The 23,127-nt window shown below is 41.6% G+C and overlaps 1 protein-coding gene across 2 annotated transcripts in view; it reads right to left on the reverse strand.

Moving 5' to 3' along the window:
* The window catches only part of DNAH6 (dynein axonemal heavy chain 6), a 131,002-nt gene that overhangs the window by 100,955 nt on the left and 6,920 nt on the right, over positions 1-23,127 (reverse strand). Inside the window, exons 4-20 of one of the 2 annotated variants that reach the window (XM_082204454.1) lie at positions 22,343-22,593; positions 21,120-21,387; positions 15,642-15,776; positions 15,420-15,543; positions 14,031-14,175; positions 13,499-13,676; positions 12,450-12,566; positions 10,734-10,934; positions 10,433-10,553; positions 9,504-9,655; positions 7,916-8,068; positions 6,521-6,772; positions 4,182-4,310; positions 3,838-3,951; positions 3,211-3,354; positions 2,525-2,737; positions 1,187-1,279 (exon numbers count right to left, since the gene is read on the reverse strand). In XM_082204454.1, coding sequence (XP_082060580.1) covers positions 1,187-1,279; positions 2,525-2,737; positions 3,211-3,354; positions 3,838-3,951; positions 4,182-4,310; positions 6,521-6,772; positions 7,916-8,068; positions 9,504-9,655; positions 10,433-10,553; positions 10,734-10,934; positions 12,450-12,566; positions 13,499-13,676; positions 14,031-14,175; positions 15,420-15,543; positions 15,642-15,776; positions 21,120-21,387; positions 22,343-22,593 — 2,790 coding nt within the window. Of the gene's footprint in view, positions 1-1,186; positions 1,280-2,524; positions 2,738-3,210; positions 3,355-3,837; positions 3,952-4,181; positions 4,311-6,520; positions 6,773-7,915; positions 8,069-9,503; positions 9,656-10,432; positions 10,554-10,733; positions 10,935-12,449; positions 12,567-13,498; positions 13,677-14,030; positions 14,176-15,419; positions 15,544-15,641; positions 15,777-21,119; positions 21,388-22,342; positions 22,594-23,127 lie in introns of those variants that run through there. The other variant, XM_082204455.1, reaches the window with a different exon arrangement.

Below are 23,127 nucleotides of genomic sequence, written 5' to 3' on the forward strand. Positions count from 1 at the left end.
CTTTTCAAAACCACAGGAAATTAACTCTTCCCCCTATAATCTCTTAGAAATGCCAGTCCATGGATAGACTTTCATATCTATATGGAGAGCCACCAACTCCAGAAAAGATATGTTGGAGCTTCCTATCGTTGCAGACCAGAAACTAATAAAGCTTTTTTGCGATATTAAAATGTAACACTTAAGTAAAACACTTTCATACTTAAACAAAGTCTCTGCAACAGGTCTGTTAATGAAATCAAAACTTGAATCCCAATCATAATAGATGTGTACAGTTGCAACAAAATAGTGATTTGTGTCAACATAGCTACAATCATGACATGCTTGTTTAGTGGGGCAAGCCCATTCTGTTACTTCTACTTGACATGGGAATATCAATATTAAAAATTTAATACCAGATTTTAGGCATGTAGTGTTGGACAGACATGGCAGAAATCAACTTCATGCTAGTCCAAATGCTTTGAACATGCACATAAAATTGTTCTGTTGTGCCATAGTGTGTTTGGCCAGAATAGCAATGCCAAAGTATGTTGCCCTGTATAGGGAAGTTTTTAATGCTTGATGTTTTATTATGCTTTTACAGTTGGTTGGAAGCTGCCCAGTCAAATGGGTGGACTAATACTAATGCTAATACTGATGATGATGCTATAGGGATATGATTATCTTCCTATGTTGGCTCATGATGCCAGCCGGTGTTTAAAGCTGGAACGGAAGTTACTAAGCACAAACCATTTGATCATGGCAAATTTAAGCACTTGTAAGCCCAGGAATTTCAACCAGAGAGCTAAGAACATGCTCATATCTGTCCCACTGATTTGAACAAGCCAAACTAAGTGTGATGAGGCTGCTGTAAATACTCCCCCCCCCCATGTATCTGCACTATTCACGTACAAAGCAGGCAGTAGAATGGCTCTATTTTAAAAATGGGAGTCTGTAGAGGAAGGGACTAAAACTCTTCCCTGCCTCGCACCAACACATTGTACTCTGTTGCTGGAAGCTTTGACAAAGCCTGCTTTACTTGTGAAAAACCGTACCATATCTTGTCATAAATTAAAATTAAAAAATTAAAAGACCTGCTGAAACACAAATATATGATTTTAAATAATTTTTGGACCTTATGGGCACTACTCAAGAGAGTTCTGTAAAATCATGAGCTTTAAAACTGACAGCTTTAAAAGCCGTTCCTAACCTGAATGTCATCTGTGCCACCCAGGATAAAAACATCTTTTGAATCGCGATGAGGAAGAACAATGAATTCTGTCAATTTCCAAGAATCATCCACCTGGTTGGGAGGAAAGTCAGTTTATATTAGCATTGAAAATAAGTTTGATAAACTGAGTTAAACCAGCAATTTACTCAGTTTATTTATTCAAACCAGTAAAACGGGGCATCCCAATACCCTGGTGTTTGCAATGTCTACTGAAAATTTGTTGTTCACATATTTTCTATACCAAGCAAAATTTATTCATTATTAACAGAACTGAAAGAAGCAAATGGCCTTTTTCTAATTAGCATAGAAGGTCGCCAGGTTGGGATCTGTTTCCCACTAGTGGTTGAAACAAGAAAAACAATTGTTAAGGTAACCCAGTTCCGTTTTCTGCCTTCATTGAAGCAGACTTGGTTTTCTTGGCTCTCCATCATTTCTTGTTCTCCTCAGGCCAGTGTGTTTTCTCTTTATGATTTGCCTGTACTTTGTGTGTGTTTTCTACTCTTTGCTTCAGTGCATTTTGCCTTACTTAGCCAACTTTTCACTTAGAGTTTATCTTAGCCCTTCTCTGTTTTCCCTTTAACATTTCTCTTAGTTTTTTTTTTTTTTCAAACATCATCCTGTCATTTTTTTGCCTGTTGTTTGTCTCGTTAATGTGATTATCTTGACACTTGGTGCCTCCTCTGTACTTCAAAACAACAACAAAACTGTCCCTTTTCCCTCTGTGTACGCTACCCCTCTGTTCTCCTGCTATCCCCTGTATTCCTCACTACTTTAGCAGAGGCTACTCCATGTCAGCCAACCCAAGCTATTTATTCATGGGGAAAACACAACACTCCAGGTCCATCATGGCCTTGTCAGGAACATGAGTTGCACCAGTCTCTGCAAATGGTGGCAATGGCCCAGAGAGTTCAGTAAGTGTGCTCTGAATCAAGGATTCAGTAAATGAAATAGACAATTTATTTACTTGTCATCAGTCCAAGAGGGTATGGTGAAGAAGAAGAAGAAGAAGAAGAAGAAGAAGAAGAAGAAGAAGAGGAGGAGTTTGGATTTGATATCCCGCTTTATCACTACTCGAAGGAGTCTCAAAGCAGCTAACAATCTCCTTTCCCTTCCTCCCCCACAACAAACACTCTGTGAGGTGAGTGGGGCTGAGAGACTTCAAAGAAGTGTGACTAGCCCAAGGTCACCCAGCAGCTGCATGGGGAGGAGCGGGGATGCGAACCCGGTTCACCAGATTACGAGTCTACCACTCTTAACCGCTACACCACACTGGGTGTGTGTGTGTGTGTGTGTTTAAAGCATCTGATTAAAAAGTACCTTTCTGAGAATTGCCTCCAGGGAAGCTTCTCCTGAAGCTTGTCCAGAAACATCTTGAATCTCCTGAGAGTAGTCAAAAGCATTGATCTGAACGAGTCTCTCTAAGGTTAACGGGTTTTCCATATCTATCAGCTGTGCGCCAACTATTTGTTCTATAATAGCCCAGTGTCTGGGTCTCAAACAAGGGTTTCTAAGGTCTGTGATGGCAGGAACCTGAAAGAGTAAGGTGCACAGAATTTTAGTTTAACTTTTTCTTGTTAAAAATGCACAGATGATCAACAAACTGCCTATACTTTTAGGATAACACGTGTTGCACAAGTAGTCTCTGTGGCACTTCGTAATCTTGTTGCACTACTATATAAACCAATGATTTTTATAAGGAAACAAGAAGACTAGAGAAACAAAAAGGCCGCATCAGAGGATGGCTGAGTGATTCCAAAAACTCTAGTCTAGATAGATATTTATACTAATGAAATGGCCTGTAACCTTTTGGTCTTATTACACTATTCATTTTGACAACTCTTCCATTTTGTTTTAGGTTGCATGAAGGCCATGCCTTTAAGGTGCTTCGTAAATAGTCATAATGATGTTTCAAGTAAGATGCAATCTGAAATGTTCATTTGAAAGGCATCCTTAACAAAATTGCATATTTTCTCCCTTGAAATACACCTGGAAGTCAGTTGTACCTTTTCTTTCATTCTCTCCACTTTCTCCTTAAGTAGCGGCACAACATTATTAGGTGGCAAGCCCTTTTCCAGCTGATTGACAAATTTGGCATACTTGGAAACTTGAGAATTCAGGTTTTCTGGATCCAAGCTATCGAATTTAGCCTGCGGGAAGAGCGTTTACAAAAAGGGTTGCTTAGTCTATGAGGAAAACTCAGTTTGTTCATTATAAGATATTTCTTCCAGAATAAAGGGAGTTAAATCAATACCAAGCATGATAGGCACAAAAAAGCTAAGTTCCTACATATACTTAGAGTAAACTTGACTCTATTCAGTGGTACTTATTACCAACTGAAGGTGTGTAAACTTTGCAGCTTTAGAGAACAACTCATATATTCTGCTCTCTCAGGCCTAATATAGTACACCACACAAATCCATCATGTGGCCCTGATCTCACTGCTCTCCAGCAACATCAGTGCCGGGAGAGCAGCTCTGCCTCATTTGTAAATAATTACTGCCTTTTACTTACTCAACACATAAATAGCCATCTCCCTACAAAACCCCCAAAATCTTTTTAAAAACAATATTCATAATTGTAGTGCAGGTTCTTTATACTTGATCATCTCAAGAGCAATGCATGCAATTTACCTCCATCCACTCGTCTTCAAGTACTGACCATTCAGACAGAGAATCCCATAACAGTTGTTTCAATTTCAGCTCTGCACAAACTTCCTCCAAAGCATCAAATCTTGTCATTTCCACCTTAGAGTGAATGGTAGGGTGTAAATAACAATAACAATAATAATAATAGAAAATAGCCTAATTCTGTATATTATAAGACGACTATCATATCTTTGAAGAAAACAGCCTAGATATAGCCCTAGACATAGATATAAACATAGATATAACTATAGATATAGACAGATAGGGCTCATTCTCTCCCCACACCCATTTCAACCTCACAACGGACATGGAATTGAAAACCAATTCACCTTGAAATTCTTCTGATAGGATTTATACGTAAATGCACGTTTCTGTAGCTCATCAAGAATAGTTTGCAGCTCTGCTAGAACTTGTTTCACTCTTTCCTGGTCTGTAGCTATATCCAAAATCTGAGGATCCTATTAAAAATCAAGAAGTTGCTTTACCATTTAGCTTTCATAAAAGTTTAAATAGAAGCGCTGCATGTCAAACTATTACTGTTAAATCCAGTGGAGCATATGATCTCTAACATGCAGTGCTATGAATATGCGATGAGTTCCTTTTACCCTTTCTAATCCCTACTGCAACATTTCTCTATATTCTCTATATTAACTGCTCCTTTAATACATAGGCAAATAGTTGCTTAACTAAGCTAATAGTGGAGGGCTTGGCCAATACCTCAGTAACTGTTCACAGGAAATAAAAGCATTTAAAGTGCCCTTTTGCTGTGCTTTGGGTTTTCCATGTCAATGGGCTGAGATCATGTTGCTGGCCATAAAGTTTTTGCCAATTTGAAAATACACCCTCTGTTCAAATTTATTAGTTATGTTGGGGCCGTGAATATTTTCCTTTCATTCTCTGCATGCCACAAGTTCATAAAATAGAATTTCAAATTATGCCAAAGCCCATTACAGCACTTACTCTATAATTCAGAGAGCTTTGTGGAGTTAATTTATGGCTAATGAGCTTTGAAAATATTTATTCAGTCATTCGATTTATATACCACCCTTTATCCCAGGGCAGTGAACAACATTAAAAACATAATTTACGTGGCATAGTAATAAAAACACAATACACATAATACAGAATAATAAAATGATCATAATAACAGTTCCCCCATAGATTATTTAATGGCCAAAGTCCTGGTTAAAGAGGAATGTTTTTGCCGAGTGCCTAAGGACATGTAATGATGGCGCCAGGTGAGCCCCTCTGGACAGAGCACTCCACAGATGGGAAGCCTCCACAGAAAAGGCCTGCTCCCATATTGTCACCCTCCGAACCTCTCGGGGAGGGGGGGCATAGAGAAAATACAGGTATAAAATAGAGAACACGCAGTTATAAAGAGTCAATACAATGCACAGAACAATAAAAATTAAAAACATAACTGTGACTGAGTGAAGTATAGATGTTGCTTGTGACATCTTCAATATTAAGAAATAAATACTGTATGGAGTGATGGGTATACTGATCTCTGATCACAAAACAAAACATCAGTTCATTGAGAATGGGGACAGTGCGAAACATGCCTAGTCCAGGCAAGAGGAGAATCCATCAGGGAGAAGGCAAATATCCCTCCATTGCAATGCATGAGTCATTGGAGGTTTGTGTAATACACCACTGTTGGTTATAAATGTTCATAGAATTCATAGAATCATAGAATCATAGAGTTGGAAGAGACCACAAGGGCCATCGAGTCCAACCCCCTGCCAAGCAGGAAACACCATCAGAGCACTCCTGACATATGGTTGTCAAGCCTCTGCTTAAAGACCTCCAAAAAAGGAGACTCCACCACACTCCTTGGCAGCAAATTCCACTGTCGAACAGCTCTTACTGTCAGGAAGTTCTTCCTAATGTTTAGGTGGAATCTTCTTTCTTGTAGTTTGGATCCATTGCTCCGTGTCCGCTTCTCTGGAGCAGCAGAAAACAACCTTTCTCCCTCCTCTATATGACATCCTTTTATATATTTGAACATGGCTATCATATCACCCCTTAACCTCCTCTTCTCCGGGCTAAACATGCCCAGCTCCCTTAGCCGTTCCTCATAAGGCATCGTTTCCAGGCCTTTGACCATTTTGGTTGCCCTCCTCTGGACACGTTCCAGTTTGTCAGTGTCCTTCTTGAACTGTGGTGCCCAGAACTGGACACAGTACTCCAGGTGAGGTCTGACCACAGCAGAATACAGTGGCACTATTACTTCCCTTGATCTAGATGCTATACTCCTATTGATGCAGCCCAGAATTGCATTGGCTTTTTTAGCTGCCGTGTCACACTGTTATAAACCTTGGCATTCTTGTTGACCCCCTGACACACCTAAAACTGTCTTATACCAAGTCCATTGGTCCAACAAACCCACAGCTGACTACTTTGGCTGGAACCGATTCCTAGGCAGGGGTCTTTCCCAGCCTTGCTTATCTGACAGTTCCTTTTATTTGGAGGTGCTAACGACTGAACCTGGGGCTTCTGCAATCGAAGCATGTGGCCTGCTACTCAGCTGGGGATCTCGCGTACTGTACTTTCAGTGCACAGTGCTGGAGAATGTTGGTAGTGGCAAATCACTAGTAAACAATACCAGAAATCCATAATGGCAATTCTATAGGATATAAACATGAAAAAAAAATTGTTTCTATACCTGAGCAAGGTGTTTGACTTCTTTAACTTCTAAATTTAGTTCCTGAACATCTAGGTCTAGGAGCTGACAGAACCTAGCAATGTTGGCATCTCTTTCACCCACAGATTTGTCAATTGCATTTCGGACAGCAACGATGGATGGTTTCAGACTCGAAAACAAAGCAAGATCTTCAGGAGGAGTTGGCACTGCATATAGTTCGATAAGCTGATACATCTTGGTTACGACTTTTGAGTCAACTTCAAGTGTTTCAATCTGAGGGGGGAAATCAGTTAATTCTTTTGAAAATGTGCTTCCACGGAAAATCTTCACTATCGGTACTAATATTCTACATTGCCACAAAATGTTACATTAAAAGCAAGAGGAAAAACTGGCACAAAAGTAAACTCCGGGTTCTTTTAAATAGTATGTAAAGGTAAAGGTACCCCTGCCCGTACGGGCCAGTCGTGACCGACTCTGGGGTTGCGTGCTCATCTCGCTTAAGAGGCTGGGAGCCAGCGCTGTCCGAAGACATTTCCGGGTCACGTGGCCAGCGTGACGAAGCTGCTCTGGCGAGCCAGCACCAGTGCAGCACATAGAAATGCAGTTTACCTTCCCGCTATAAAGCGGTACCTATTTATCTACTTGCACTTAAGGGTGCTTTCGAACTGCTAGGTGGGCAGGAGCTGGGACCGAACGACGGGAGCTCACCACACCGCGGGGATTCGAACCGCCGACCATGCGCTCGGCAAGTCCTAGGCACTGAAGTTTTACCCACAGCGCCACCCACGTCCCAGGTATACAGGTAAGTAATTTTTCCTACCATCTGTACAAAAGTCAGGTCCCAACCTTCTGTGACATTCAAGTATGACCAAAGACTGGAATCCAGAACAGGTGTATGCAGAAGAAAGGTCTATGCTGACAGCAACAGGGATGATTCGAATTGGCTAGAGCTGCCAAATACGTCAAGTAGGTTAAGTTTCCACCATAATGGTGCTCTCCCATATAACTAAATATTAGCCTTTCCCCCTGAAAGCAGGGACCTGCCTGAAACTTGTGACCTGGACCTACACATTGCATCCAGCAGGTATCTATGCAATAATGCAAGCCTTATGGTGAGAACTTTGCTAGTTCTTTATACTAGTAAGTTTCTGATACCACTGCTATTTGTAGGGCAGGAGGGACTCATCATGACCTGCAATAATCATTCCTTTTTGGGGAAATACACAGTCTCAAATTAAACACAATGGCTTGTGTAGCATTCCTATTTCTTAAGGGAAATTTAATGGAGCACAATCTATATAGCTAGGTAGGTAGATGAGTCCAAAAGGAAGCAAAGCACAATTCCTTTCCACTGTTGTCATAAGTACTTTCCAAGACAGTAAATGCTCCCTAGTAGGATCACTATAGTGAACTAACCCGATCTTGTATTTCATCAAGGAACGTCAAACTAAAGACATATTCTGTTGTTGTAGATGGATAAAACTCCAGTTTAAATTTAGCATCATTTGCCTCAACAAGAATGGCAGTAACTTTTTTCTTTGCAATTACAGGAAGCATTCCATTGATAACCTGGAATTTAAAGAATATATATAACTGAAAATTTCAGCAGAGAATGAAAGTTTCATCAGGGCAGTAATGTCTAATTCACAAGAATCAGTTTCTTAGTTAAGACTTCGCACCTTGCAATACATCCATTATTTTTATTTATTATTTACATCAGTGATGTACCACTTAATGTATTAAAAATATCTGTAAGTGGTGTACAGAAAACTGATGCAATTAACAGCCTGCTTAAACAAAAACATTACAAAATACAGTTATGTATAAAAATGTTACATCATACAAAGGTAAAGGGGTTGCCGCGCTCATCTTGCGTTAAAGGCCAAGGGAGCCAGTGTTTGTCTGTTTGGGACCGAACAATGGGAGCTCACCCCATCACAGGGATTCAAACTGCCGACCATTTGATCGGCAAGCCCAAGAGGCTCAGTGGTTTAACCCACAGCGCCACCCACGTCCCCTCATGCAAAGTTACAAATACATATAAAATTGATATCGATTCATTTTCCTTCTGTCACGCCCTTCCTCTCTGGGTTCTCACCCATCGTCCAAACAAACTCTCAGTCTCAAAATGAGAAGAGTTCCGGGGGGGGGGGGACAGGAACGGTCCAAAGGGCATCCAAAGTATGGGAAGAGCCCCCAGTTCTTTGTTCACCCTCTGTCCCCTCCTCTTCCATGTCATGGGCTAAACAAAAAAAACTTAACAAAAAACTCAAGCAAAGCAAAGCCATGATCAGCCAGGATGAGATTCTGAATTTGGTGAATCTTTCCCTGTTGAGCTCAGGCACAGTTGGGGCTCTGCCAGCATAAGTCTTTCAGCTCAGAGACATGTCAGTTAAATCCCTCACCCCCAGCTCACCTGGGGCTCAGTAGGTGGAACTTAACCCAGTGCAAGTTTCTAAAACAGGAAGAGGAAACAGGGCAAGGAGAGACTGACACCTATTCCAAACCCCTTTCAGATCAGCCATGTGGCATAGAAACCCAGTAGAACATGGCCTGCAAAAAGGGTAGTGTAAATCAAATTCCTCCTGAACAGATTTTGGAATAGGAGTAGCCTACGCTGGCTTAATTTATGCTGGTGTTAAGTTTTGCCAGGTTTCTAGTCACTAACGGTTTTGCCAAATGCAATCTGATTATTATATTTCTATACTATTTTCTCTTCGTGTGGGTTTTTTTTCAGCTGACATCAGTGATTTTCAGCAATCTGTGGCTCAACTGTCCTCAGTATTCTCCAAATCTGGAAGTCGTTATGGCCAAGTTCTTGTCAGGCCTTTTAAGGTTTTCAAACATATTTTGTTTCCGTTTTTAATTTACAAACTAATGTATTTCAACACATCTGAACCATAACCTGAGGAAGCAGAAGCCACTATCTTATGTTTGTACGGCGCCATTTCACTGCCAAATTGAGGCCTCCCAAGTTTGGTATTAAAGTGATTGATAGATTTACCTCCAAACAGCGCTTTGGTGATGGAATCAGTTTGTCTTTCAGCTTTTGTGCATCTATGAGGAACAAGCCTATGTTCCTCTTCTGTTTAATGGCCACAGCTTCTTTGTGTTGTCTGTGATACTTCTCCAGTTGTTCGGCAAAGAATTTAACATCTGTTTATTATATACAAGATGTATAATATCGTCATTACATTTTCAGGTGCTTTAGAGAAACATTTCCCCAGTTAGGAAGGATTTCCTCTGCCTGAGAGGGACTGGCTTCATGGGCTAAGGCTGGGAGAATAACAGCTTGCCTAAGGCTGCCTAGTGAGTTCATAATTAAGCTGCAATTTGAAACGGGAATTTTGTAGCTCACAAATAGTTAGTACATCACAACCAGTTCACCATATGACATGCATAAGAAATATGAAGGTAAAGGGAACTCTGACCGTTAGGTCCAGTCGCAGACGACTCATCTCGTTTTACTGGCCGAGGGAGCCGGCGTACAGCTTCTGGGTCATGTGGCTAGCATGACTAAGCCGCTTCTGGCAAACCAGAGCAGCGCACGGAAACACTGTTTACCTTCCCGCTGGAGTGATACCTATTTATCTACTTGCACTTCGTGTTTTTGAACTGCTAGGTTGGCAGGAGCTGGGACCAAGCAACGGGAGCTCACCCTGTTGTGGGGATTTGAATCGCCGACCTTCTAATCGGCAAACCCTAGCTCTGTGATTTAACCCACAGCGCCACCCGCGTCCCATATAAGAAATATAGGATCACTCTAACAGAACAAATTTCTTCTGAATATCACGTCTAAAGAATCTCTGTTGTCAGGAACGTTATGAAAACTATATGGATGTTTGCTGGCATAATCCAGCCTGCTAAACAGATCACTGAATGCACTACTGAGCGGCTTCAAAAATACCTAGCAAGCTATGAAACAAATTTTACCAGGTTCTTCTTTCTTCAGAGCTTCCAAATCAAGGCTTTCATTTTCTTTGAAAAATAAACGAAACTTTTCAAAAGTAGATGCATACAAGTTGACTGATTCAAATCCTGAATAGATTGTTTCCTAAACATTAACAGAAAAGTATTTAATCATAATAATATTGAGGGCAAGAGATTCAATAAGGGACAAGGGACAAGCTGGGGTGCTTATTTACTCATAAGCTGACATGGGGAGTGGCACCAGCTTGCCATTTCAAACAGAGAACAGGAATGTAAATAGGCTTCCACAAAAGGTGGTCTATACCTTTATTTGCGAGATAATGTTCTGGAGATGTCTATCATCTTTGAACATTATTGCCAAGCTGGGTCCTTCACCACATGTTTTTTCTTCAATTTTGTTGTTAATAACTGGGCGAGTAAAAGCATCAAAATATCTATCAGGAACAAGGTTTGCAACAGATAACACAGTTGCCTGAAACTGATTCACAATGTCTGACATTCCATCCTGTTGGGCAAAATAGAAGAAATGTATAAAAAATGCTGGTTGTACTGGAAGAATCTGAAAATGAAAAACAATACTTAGTATTTGTATAGCGTTTTTAAAGTGTTCAATGCTCTTCACACACCACTGTTGCAATATTTACAACGATACCACAAGGTAGGCATTATTATCCCCACACTGCAGGTGGGAGAGGGGTCTCAGGCTGAGAGAAGGTGTGTTGCCTTCATGACATAGATAATATTCAAACCATAGGGTTTCTTGTATTTAGCTAATTCTCCCACCATGTTGCAATCCCTATGGGAATCACGCAAGCAGGTCACGAGCCCACTCATTTTCTGGTATTCAGAGGCATACAGTCTCCAATACTGGAAGTGCCACATCCCTCTCCTCAGCTGGGGAGGAGTTCATATCCACAGTTACGCTGGGTCTCAATCTCAGTGTAATATCAGAAAACCCTTTCCTCCTCTCTCTGGAGGAGAGGGTCTTGGCAGTGGGTCTTGGGGTCTCAAATTTCAGTGGTGCACTGTGTGACACCCAAATTCGGTGCTCCTCCGCCTCTTGTGCTCCATTCTAAATAATAATTGCAGTGTTCTAGAGACTCTGTGCTCAGTGTGACTGAACTGGTTGTGCTCCGCTAAATCTTCCTCCAGTCATAACAAAAACAAACCAAGACTTGCTGATCCCTGATCATCATTATTTTGCATCGCTGGAGAACTGGTAGGTCTATGAAGAGGTCCCCATGGGTCCTTCGGTATGAAGGCTGCCACTCCTGCCTCTGAATACTAGTCAGATAACTTTGCTACATGGTCACTCCTCTCTGCAGCCTCTGTCACTATATAGCAAGCCCCTTCACATGCTTCCTTCTGCAATGCTGTTACCTCCATCCCTGTTTAAAGGGTAAAGGGACCCCTGACCATTAGCTCCAGTCGTGACCGACTCTGGGGTTGCAGCGCTCATCTCGCTTTATTGGACGAGGGAGCCGGCGTACAGCTTCTGGGTCATGTGCCCAGAATGACTAAGCCGCTTCTGGCGAACCAGAGCAGCGCACGGAAACACCATTTACCTTCCCGCTGGAGCGGTACCTATTTATCTACTTGCACTTTGACGTGCTTTCAAACTGTTAGGTTGGCAGGAGCTGGGACCGAGCAACGGGAGCTCACCCCATCGCGGGGATTCGAACCGCTGACCTTCTGATCAGCAAGTCCTAGGCTCTGTGGTTTAACCCACAGCGCCCCCCGCGCCCCCCATTCCTGTTTACCTGCATCCAGATGTGGATTATCCAGTTAACTGATAATGGGTGAGCCTTGCTCATTTTGTTTTGCCCTTGATTCCCAGCAACACCGGGCCAGATTTCAGGCCAACTAAGAACCGTGACCATCAAAAGCTCACCCGAGAGATTCCTATGCATCCCAGACCCAATGTCCAATCAAATGCTATATCCTGCGTGCAAAAGTAGGATTATGATGACAAATCAAGTTTCATACAGCAATCTAAAGTAAAGTAAAATTATTCTTAAACCTGGTAATCCTCCACAGTTGGTTCAAATAACAGAGCATTGATCTCTAAAATTAGCTCTAGAAGAAACATGGGAGTAAGTGACTCTTCGTCCTCCGCTCCTATAATCACTGAAGTTCCCTAAAACAAAACAAATCAAAATTAGAAAATGAATATAAGTTCTTAGGTTAGAAACAAGATTTCATTTTCTCTGGCCTAACACACTGACAACAAGAAAAAGTATGTGAAAAGCCCACAACAGTGTTATTGTCATGTCCCTATTCTCAAATGTCCACAAACTTGCTAATTATATATATATATTCTCAAATAGGTAAAGTTGATGGGAGGGGAGGGGAGGGCATCTTAATCTGGAGATAGCTGAATGACAACAGGGATTATCAAACTTTATTTACACACCCCTTAATGACTTGGGGAAATTGACAAAAGATAACTGCATCTCAGTATGAATTAGAATAAAACATTTATTAATTAACATGTGTCAAGATTGCAGTCAGTGAGGAAAAGAGCTTGTGACAGTCTGTTCTAAGAAGAGGGAAGAGAACAATGCTCTGCGTTTCACCATTGCCCAAGGGTTCCAGCAGTGGCTAGGCCCATTTTGTTTAGTGGCTGGTCTACGTGGGTTGCAGATCCTTGCTTCTTTTATCAAAACTTTCAGGGATTATGTTTGAGCCCATGTTGAGAAACTGTATTGTTTAGCATTGGCGTGATTTTGCAGAGTAGGGGATAGGGAAGGTTAGTTATGCAAGCTTCCTTCTGCTAACACAATACTGGATAGAACCCAGTACAGTGGTACCTCGGGTTAAGAACTTGATTCGTTCCAGAGGTCCGTTCTTAACCTGAAACTGTTCTTAACCTGAAGCACCACTTTAGCTAATGGGGCCTCCTGCTGCTGTCGTGCCGCCGCCGCACAATTTCTGTTCTCATCCTGAAGCAAAGTTAATATTTCTGGGTTAGCGGAGTCTGTAACCTGAAGCGTATGTAACCCGAGGTACCACTGTAGTGACGATGGACAATGTGATGGAGCAAACTGTTTCAAACAACTCGGACCTTACCTTCTTTTCCACAACAGCAACTTCAGGTGGCGTTTCTTCCGTATTCCACTTCCGAATGAGGTCTGCAGGAGGTGTCTTTTTCAACTTTTCAGTGAGGTAATTCAAAAGAGCAGTGACAGATTTTACTGCCAAGACATGCAAAGTGTTCACTATAAGGTAGTCAGCAAGACGAATAAAGCTGGAAGGAAAGAGCAATGTATCAGAGCCCTTCATTTTTACTGAAACTGAGACTTTGCCAGGAGTAAATGCAAAGTGAATATATTTGTGAATGTACAGACACTTAGGATTAGAGCCATCTCGCTTGCAAGAAGCACTTCCACTAAAATACATTCTTATACTGACCGCCAGGGCTGATTGGTTAACTGAGGTTTGGCAGGAACCTCCAATGACTAACACATGGAGGCAGGCCAGCCCAGCCAACTGGTGGGTCCCAAGGGGCCGCGGTGCTGTGTGCAGTCCCGCAAAGGGCACCCACGAAGAAGGTGTGAGCGCTCACTATTACATGTGGACCTGCAAAGAGCCAAATACCAACCATGTCAGCCTTTCACAAGTAGCCCTTTTGTTGGCCTGTTCAGTATACGTCATTTTTTCAGCTTGGTCACCATAAGGATCTTTGTCAGAACGACGAATAATGGCACTTCCAGCATTTAGTCTTCCTGTTACCATCATTACCTGTTCTGGAGGAAATAAAAGCGCATGTTACTGAAACCATTTGAAGTACTAAGCTAAACCAATACAGTGGTACCTCGGGTTAAGTACTTAATTCGTTCCGGAGTTCCGTACTTAACCTGAAACTGTTCTTAACCTGAAGCACCACTTTAGCTAATGGGGCCTCTTGCTGCTGCCGCGCCGCCGGAGCACGATTTCTGTTCTCATCCTGAAGCAAAGTTCTTAACCTGAAGCACTATTTCTGGGTTAGCGGAGTCTGTAACCTGAAGCGTATCTAACCCGAGGTACCACTGTATTTCTACAGTGATAAGAATCATTTCACTCACACTCAGTTGATCATAGGGGCGGGGGAAGGAATTATTTGCTACATATAACAACATCTGGTACAATGCCATTAAGAAAGTTTGCTAAAATTCTATGTAGCAATTGGAGGCAAACCTAACATATTCAGTCTTAGACATTAAATTTTGTAATATTCTGTGATACCCTTCGCTGCAATTCATCAATGACTCCATTTTCCATAGTTTACCCTTACATTAACAAGTCTGCTCGGATCTCAGGCATAAATGCTCCTTCTATTGCTCCAGCATGGCTGCAAGGAGTAGAAATATCTGCTTTTATGGTAAAAACTCCAGTTTGGCTAAGGCCAAACTGGGGAACTCTAGTTACTTAATGCTATTGTTTGTTAACAAGCCGGGATATATCACCATCTGAACCTGGAATGTTTTAACTAACCACAGTTCCCTAGATTCAGATGTCAAGGGGAACCATGATTATTTCAAAATCAAGTGTTTGATCTTCTCTTCACACGTCTGAAGGAAGAAGAGACAGAGACAACATAAGAGCTCAAAGATCAAAGAATAAGAAATCAAGATAACAAACTATAAAAGAATGGAAATGGTTTATTGAATATTTACAGATAAATTGTAAACAGATAAACACATTAGCAGGATTATTGTAATAACCTGCAGTTTTATAAGAGCATATATTTACAGCAGATAATTAAATGAGTAAATTAAATGAATTTGGATATGCATGAAAAATAAATTTAAGGAACCGCAGAAAAAGGGGGAAGTCAAATTTTGAAATGTTAAATGGACTGTAAAATTAATGAAATGTATAAATTTGAAAAGTATAAATTAAAAAAAATTAAAAGCTTGTGCAGTTTCTTTCATTTATGTCTGAATTGGGACTAATTCCTTGCAACTAGAATAAGGGCCCTGAAATTGTTTTTTAAATGTCACTTTTGTACCTGTACTCTCTGTTGCATAAAAGTAATCATCAGGAGTGAAACCAGCTTCGAGCAGTGTAGTTCGACATGCACCTCTGACCACTTCTTTAGCTAATTCCCTGAACTCCGACAGATGAGCTGCCACCTGAAAGGTACAGTGCAGGTAGAGAATAATTGATATTAAAGCTAAGAAACAAGATTTATATGAAATCTTGATAAACTGAACCAATGAAACCCACTTACATCTTTTAGCTGGCTGAACTGAGTACCTTTAAATTCCATCAGGGTATATAAATAGCCCTTTTCAATTTGGCAAAGTGCCATATCGCTGAGCCGGTAACACATTTCTTGGATGTTAAGTATTGCTGGTCTCAGACACTGCAAAAAAGTCAGAAAGTGTTAGTGAGACAAAAGTTAAAGCCCTAAAACTCTATTAGCATTGTCATTTTTTTTGAAACAATGGGTTTCCAGAAGACCATGTACAGAATAGGTACCCACAGTACCAACTAAGGACGGGTGATCTTTGTTAATTCTCCATTCCGTCTGCAGCACCCTTAAAAACTACTACAGAACAGAGTAAGAAACAGCAGAGGGACAAGGATCTGTGAAATTCAACTCCTCACTTTCTGTTAATATCTGCTGTATCAAAGGCCCTTCCATTCGCAGAATAACTCCTTCTGTAAATGGAAGAATAACTTTTTAGATTACGAACTTCAGCAACTTTCTATACTGATTTATGTCTGGCATTACAGAACCAAAGGTATGCTAATTTCAATATATCTCAGCAACAGGAAAATTTAAATTTATTATAATTTTAGCATGCATATGTTTTCATAATGTAGTTTAGCATTAAAACCTCTGTAAAAATAAAAAATAAACCTTATAATTGATTTTATATACAACTTTGGAGAGAAATAATCTGCTTCCCTTGGAGGGCAGCTGAGGGGAACGCTATAGGCCCATGAGTGGAGATCCACTGCTGAAGGCTTCCCCAGTCACTGTTCCACTGATGGTGGCAGCCAGGAATAAGGTATGTTTGGTATGTGTCAGGGAAGCCACAGAATTCAAATGCCTCATCCTTCCAACATACCTCCAAAATAGGCCCAGAGCCACAACAGCCCCAGAGCTGACATTAAATTCTCTCCAGTTGAAGCAAACAGCTTAGATCCTAACTAGATGTCCCTTTCCATTCATGAACGGGATTGAGATCCAGCAGGGGATCATATCAGCTAAAAGCAGGAGGCAATTTTTGCCCATTCCTCCTTTAGCCTTCTGCACTGCCTCTTATGCCGGTCCAGGAAGTCAGCTAATTCTCATGAGCAGATTCGGGGGGGGGGGGAGAATGGAGATTGAAAGAAGGTGTAGTTGGTGAAAGCTGCTTTTCCCTGCTTCCAGGGGTGGGATTCTCATGAGATACTCCTGCCAGGAAGGAGGAAAGGTGCATGAAAGAAACAAATTAAGCCAACCACACATACCCACCATCTACCCTGACTACAGTGAGCTACCAGGCCATTGAAGGGAATGTGGTGGTTGTTCTGCCACAGCTTGTCTACCTGAGTGTTCAAGGTCCTTCATATGCATTATTTCAGGGGGTTTTTATATATATATATATATATATATATATATATATATGCTTTCGTAGATTTTCACGGGTACAGGAATGCAGGTTTTGGTGTCTTCGGGTGTCTTCCCGTGTAAGAGTCGGGGTGTCTGTGCGACGTTTCGACGAGGTCTCACTCGTCATCTTCAGGCTGGTGCTTTCGGCTTCTTGTTACTGGAACAGAGCAGAATCTGGTGTTTGAGTTCCTATAAATACTGTTGAGGGGTGTGGTGTATAGCCTCCAACGTTCTGGGCAGAGAGGAAGTTCCTAGATTAGTGTGCCTCTTCTTCTTTTGTTCCTTAATTACTTGAGGGATATCTTGAGTGATTTCATGAGTGATATTCTGAATACCACTGGGTGGGTCATTAAGTGTAGATTAGTTGCTAAAGCTTTTGTGTCTTGACCTCTTGAGCTTGTGAAGAGTTTTTCTGAGAAGATGGCTGTGCTGCATTTAGTTGTGCTCTGGCTTGGCTTCGTGTATAGGGGCGAGCTGTGGTTTTGTGCCTTGTGCCAGCCTCTCCACAGACATATTACAGACTCCATCCAGTAGCCAAACTATAGTGGCACCTCCGGATGCTGCACCCCCCTGCAATCCCTACACAGATCTGGCTGGCACAAGGCACAAAACCACAGCTCGCCCCTATACACGAAGCCAAGCCAGAGCACAACTAAATGCAGCACAGCCATCTTCTCAGAAAAACTCTTCACAAGCTCAAGAGGTCAAGACACAAAAGCTTTAGCAACTAATCTACACTTAATGACCCACCCAGTGGTATTCAGAATATCACTCATGAAATCACTCAAGATATCCCTCAAGTAATTAAGGAACAAAAGAAGAAGAGGCACACTAATCTAGGAACTTCCTCTCTGCCCAGAACGTTGGAGGCTATACACCACACCCCTCAACAGTATTTATAGGAACTCAAACACCAGATTCTGCTCTGTTCCAGTAACAAGAAGCCGAAAGCACCAGCCTGAAGATGACGAGTGAGACCTCGTCGAAACGTCGCACAGACACCCCGACTCTTACACGGGAAGACACCCGAAGACACCAAAACCTGCATTCCTGTACCCGTGAAAATCTACGAAAGCAAATATCTCACCTCTACGGGGAGGAAACCTTCCAGCTGACAAGAACCTACGAGAAACTAGAAATCCGAAGAGCCACCATCTTATGTGATCTCCTGTTCCTACGCAACTGCCGAGACAACAACTTAACTCCCACATGCTTCCAACTTAAATTCCACTCTAAAACCCCAGCTACCGAAAGGATCCTGAAACGAACTGAACTATCCCTAATCAGAAACGAAATACATAAGAAAAGATACCTACTAAACCAAACCAACAAAGATCTGCTCACTCTTCACCTCAAACTATGTAACAAAATCCACCCTGCACTCTGGGACAAATGCAAACAACTAGCCGTCTGGAGAGCTGAAACTGAGACCTCACATAAGACAGACAGACACACCAACAAACTCTACAAACTAGAGAAACGCCAGAAACCCAGCCACCCTCCACAACAACCCATGAAACAAACAGTACATAACATATCAGACAGGATCCTCACCCCAACTGAAACCAAAGTACTCTCCAAAGGTTTCAACTTTGCAGTCGCCCCCAGACGCATCCCCACGGAAAACATCATATGCGGAGTCGAAGCTAGCCTGACCAAAATCGACCCAGATGAAGCCAATAAAATCAGACTTGAAGTCACCAACATCCTTTGCTCCAGCAAACCACCCAGAAGCAATTTACACAAAGAAGAACAGAAAGCACTCACCAACCTGAGGAAAGACAACAACATAATCATTCTCCCAGCAGACAAAGGCAACGCCACTGTTGTGATGAACACATCGGACTACCAAGCAAAACTATCAAATCTACTCCAAGACCCTACCTACCAACCTATAAAAACAGATCCCACCACCTATCTGGAAAAAACCACCAAATCCAAAATAAAAGCCTCTCCTATCAGTGAAGAAATCCAGCTAAGAATCATCCCCAGAGAAAAATCTTCCAGATGCCCCAAACTCTACGGTCTCCCCAAGATACACAAAGAAGGAACACCACTCAGACCAATAGTCAGCTCCATAGGCTCACCTCTACAAAATCTCGCTAAATTTCTCGCTAAGCAACTTCAGCCCTATGCAGAATCCATCGCTTCACACGTTACTAACTCCTTCCAGTTCATAGAAACAATAAAGAAGCAATACCTACATCCCGATGACCTACTTGTGAGCTTCGATGTTGTATCTCTCTTCACTCAAGTGCCCATTAATGAAGCCTTGACAGCCATTCAAAACAAATACAACCCCCCCAAATACATCCTGGACCTGACCAACCACTGCCTAACCAACACGTACTTCATCCACAATGGACAAAGATACAAACAGATAGAAGGAGCACCTATGGGATCACCCCTCTCACCGGTCATCGCAAATTTGTACATGGAACACTTTGAAACCAATGCTTTAGACAAGTCAGAACACAAACCCAAACTTTGGCTCAGATATGTTGACGACACCTTTGTAATTTGGCCACACGGGAAAGAAAAACTAGATAGCTTCCTCACACATCTCAACAGCCTACACCCCAAAATACAATTCACTATGGAAATAGCAGACAACAACCAACTCCCCTTTCTTGACGTCCTAATCTACAAAAAACCTGATGGCTCCCTAGGACACACTATCTACCAGAAAAAAACACACACCAACCGCTACTTACATGCACAATCACACCACCACCCTGCACAAATAAACTCCGTAGCCAAGACTCTCATCTCCAGAACCAAACGCCTGGCTGACAAAGACCACTTGACAACTGAGTTACAGAATCTCTCAAATGTGTTAATCGCCAATGGATACCAGAAAAACAGGGTTACGAAGCTAATCCAAAAAGAAACACCCCCAAAAACCAAGACACAGAAGAAAACAATGGCATGGCCCTCCTTCCTTATATCAAGGGCACTACAGACAAAATCAGCAAAATCCTCCATAAACACAATATCAAAACAGCCTTCTGCACCAACCAAAAAATAGCCAATATCCTCAGAAACCCAAAAGACAAAATCCAGCTGGGAAACCAAGGGGTCTATGAAATACCCTGCAAAGTCTGCCCAGCCACGTACATTGGACAAACAAACAGACGAATAAATGCACGTATCGCAGAACACAAGAATGCCGTCAAAAAAGAAGAAAAAACTTCCTCTCTTTTCCAACACATGAAAGAAACAGGACACGAAATTAATTTTGCAGATTCCAAATTGCTCTTTAACATGGAACATCACCACAAGAGAATAATCATGGAAGCCATCGAGATAGAGAAACACCCTCACAACATGAACAAGCGTGACGACACGTCCCGCCTGCCAGACATCTGGAAATTAGCCCTCCCCACAAAAACCGACACCAGAACCAGAGGCACACAGAACGCCGTCACCAATCAACCACACCAGACCCAAACCCAGACCCTCTCCACAGACATATTACAGACTCCATCCAGTAGCCAAACTATAGTGGCACCTCCGGATGCTGCACCCCCCTGCAATCCCTACACAGATCTGGCTGGCACAAGGCACAAAACCACAGCTCGCCCCTATACACGAAGCCAAGCCAGAGCACAACTAAATGCAGCACAGCCATCTTCTCAGAAAAACTCTTCACAAGCTCAAGAGGTCAAGACACAAAAGCTTTAGCAACTAATCTACACTTAATGACCCACCCAGTGGTATTCAGAATATCACTCATGAAATCACTCAAGATATCCCTCAAGTAATTAAGGAACAAAAGAAGAAGAGGCACACTAATCTAGGAACTTCCTCTCTGCCCAGAACGTTGGAGGCTATACACCACACCCCTCAACAGTATTTATAGGAACTCAAACACCAGATTCTGCTCTGTTCCAGTAACAAGAAGCCGAAAGCACCAGCCTGAAGATGACGAGTGAGACCTCGTCGAAACGTCGCACAGACACCCCGACTCTTACACGGGAAGACACCCGAAGACACCAAAACCTGCATATATATATATATATATATATATATATATATATATATACACACACACACACACACACACACACACACACACACACCCCACACCATTGAAATACATACAGCATTAACAATGAATAAGTTCTTCTGTAGAGCTTTGCGGTAAAAATGAATTGTCTTGGAGCGGACATGTTTCCTCCATACGTTAAAGGCCTTCCATTTGCGAAATATAGTGAATATAGTAATTTTGGAAAGTGCTCTGTGATATAGATATTCCTGCTCCCAGCGTTCAAGCTCCAGATATTCAACCTCTCCGTTATACGTGTGAATAACTGCATTCGGGCTAATCGTGTAGTAGTCATTTTTGTTAACGCAGTCGTAAGTTACAATTCTAAAAGAGAAAGGAAAACATTTGAATTTAACAGAACTCAAGATCGGTGTTTTCCTATCCCTCCACTGCACCTATCCTGTTGCCAATTCTGTATTAATGGGAGGGGGAAAGCACAACTCCTCCAGCTATATCCAACCCATTTCATAAGCGCAGGGAATGGGAGCCTGGAAGATGACTTTCTCTAAATTGTGGGATTACTCCCCACAAACGTTCACCTAGCATCATCACTGTATCACTATTGCTGTATGCAGTGCTTTTTTCTGGGGGAACGCAGGGGTATGCATACCCCTAAACATTTTATGAATCTAAGTTTGGCCTCATTGAGGGGCAGTATTTCAATATGAGTAGGAAAATGAGAGTACCCCTAAACATTTTTTTAGGGAAAAAAGCACTGGCTGTATGCCAAATTCATAGCTCTTTATGCCAACCTTGGCATCGGTAAGGTATACATTTTAGGAACCACTCTATACATCTGATTGTATATTGTTTTAACTGATTTTAATATTTTATTTTAATATTGTTGTAACCTGCCCTGGGACCTTACCATGAAGAGAGAATAAGCAATTAAAAATAACAACATCAACCCTTAAGCTGTACAAATTAATTGGTCCATTGACCAACTGTTTGAAAGCAACTCTCCCCTTTCTAAAGAAAAAAAGAGAGCAAAGAAGCCAAGCTTTAAAATGTGAGGGCAAGGCCTTTTTAGTAGTATTATTCCATCAAAATATCCATGATGTTAGTTCAGTAATACACCTATCAGATAAGAAAAATAAATCAAACAGTACACTATATGCTAGGCTTCATACCCCCTCCCCACTGAGTAAAGACCACAAGAGAATTAGCCAGCATCAGAAAGGAGGCAGGTATTGTAATAAAGTAATTTTTTAATTCGCATCAAAGTTAACATTACTGTATTTAAAACTGAGCATAATAAAATATAAATTGAGCAACTCACTTCAGGTTATAACAATCATATTCATTTGATGACCTAGGCACTGCAGGAGTCATGTATAGGAATCCAAGATGTTTGTTCTGACATATTATCCTTACAATTTCGAGAGGTTCTGTAATATTAGCTTTAATAACATCTTCTGGTTCCTTAAATTTACGAACAGGAGAGGCACTTGGTAGGCAAGCACTTAGTTTTACCACACCACGCGGCTGTTTAGGAGGAGTGGGAACTCGTGCTGCCTTGTCACTCAGTAACTGTAAAAGGAAAGTATAGATCACTGTTCTCTTGAAAACTTCAAATTCTTCTTGTTCAGTTGATTCCCTAATATATATTTTTTGCAACTTTTGAAAAACTCAGTATCTTCTTGCAGAAACATATGCAAAATTATAAAACTGCCTCTATAACAATTATGTTAATAAGGGCTGGTTAACATGGCAATTGGCTTTTTTTATTTTACACAATGTGCAGCAGCTAGCTTTGGGCTAGCAAACTCCCCTTTCCCCTTCTCCAGCACAATCGCAGGGAGACGTTCACTTCCTATTTTAAACTAACCATTGTTTCATGTTATGTCCACACTTAAGTCTGATTAGTTTAAACTTTGGTTCCTTTAAGTGTGTTTGATGATCTTGGTTTGTTTCAACAAACCATACTTTAAACTAACCAGAGTTTTCCCCAGTTCATATGCCAGGTAACCATAAACTGGTTTATTTAAAGCAATAAGCAGAAGCTTCCAACCTCCTTTTCATAACTATACTAGAGAAGGAAAGGGTAAGAGGCAGTGTTCACAG

Source organism: Podarcis vaucheri (genome assembly GCF_965113315.1).
Source record: "Podarcis vaucheri genome assembly, chromosome: 17".
In the NCBI taxonomy this organism is placed as follows: Eukaryota; Metazoa; Chordata; class Lepidosauria; order Squamata; family Lacertidae; genus Podarcis; species Podarcis vaucheri.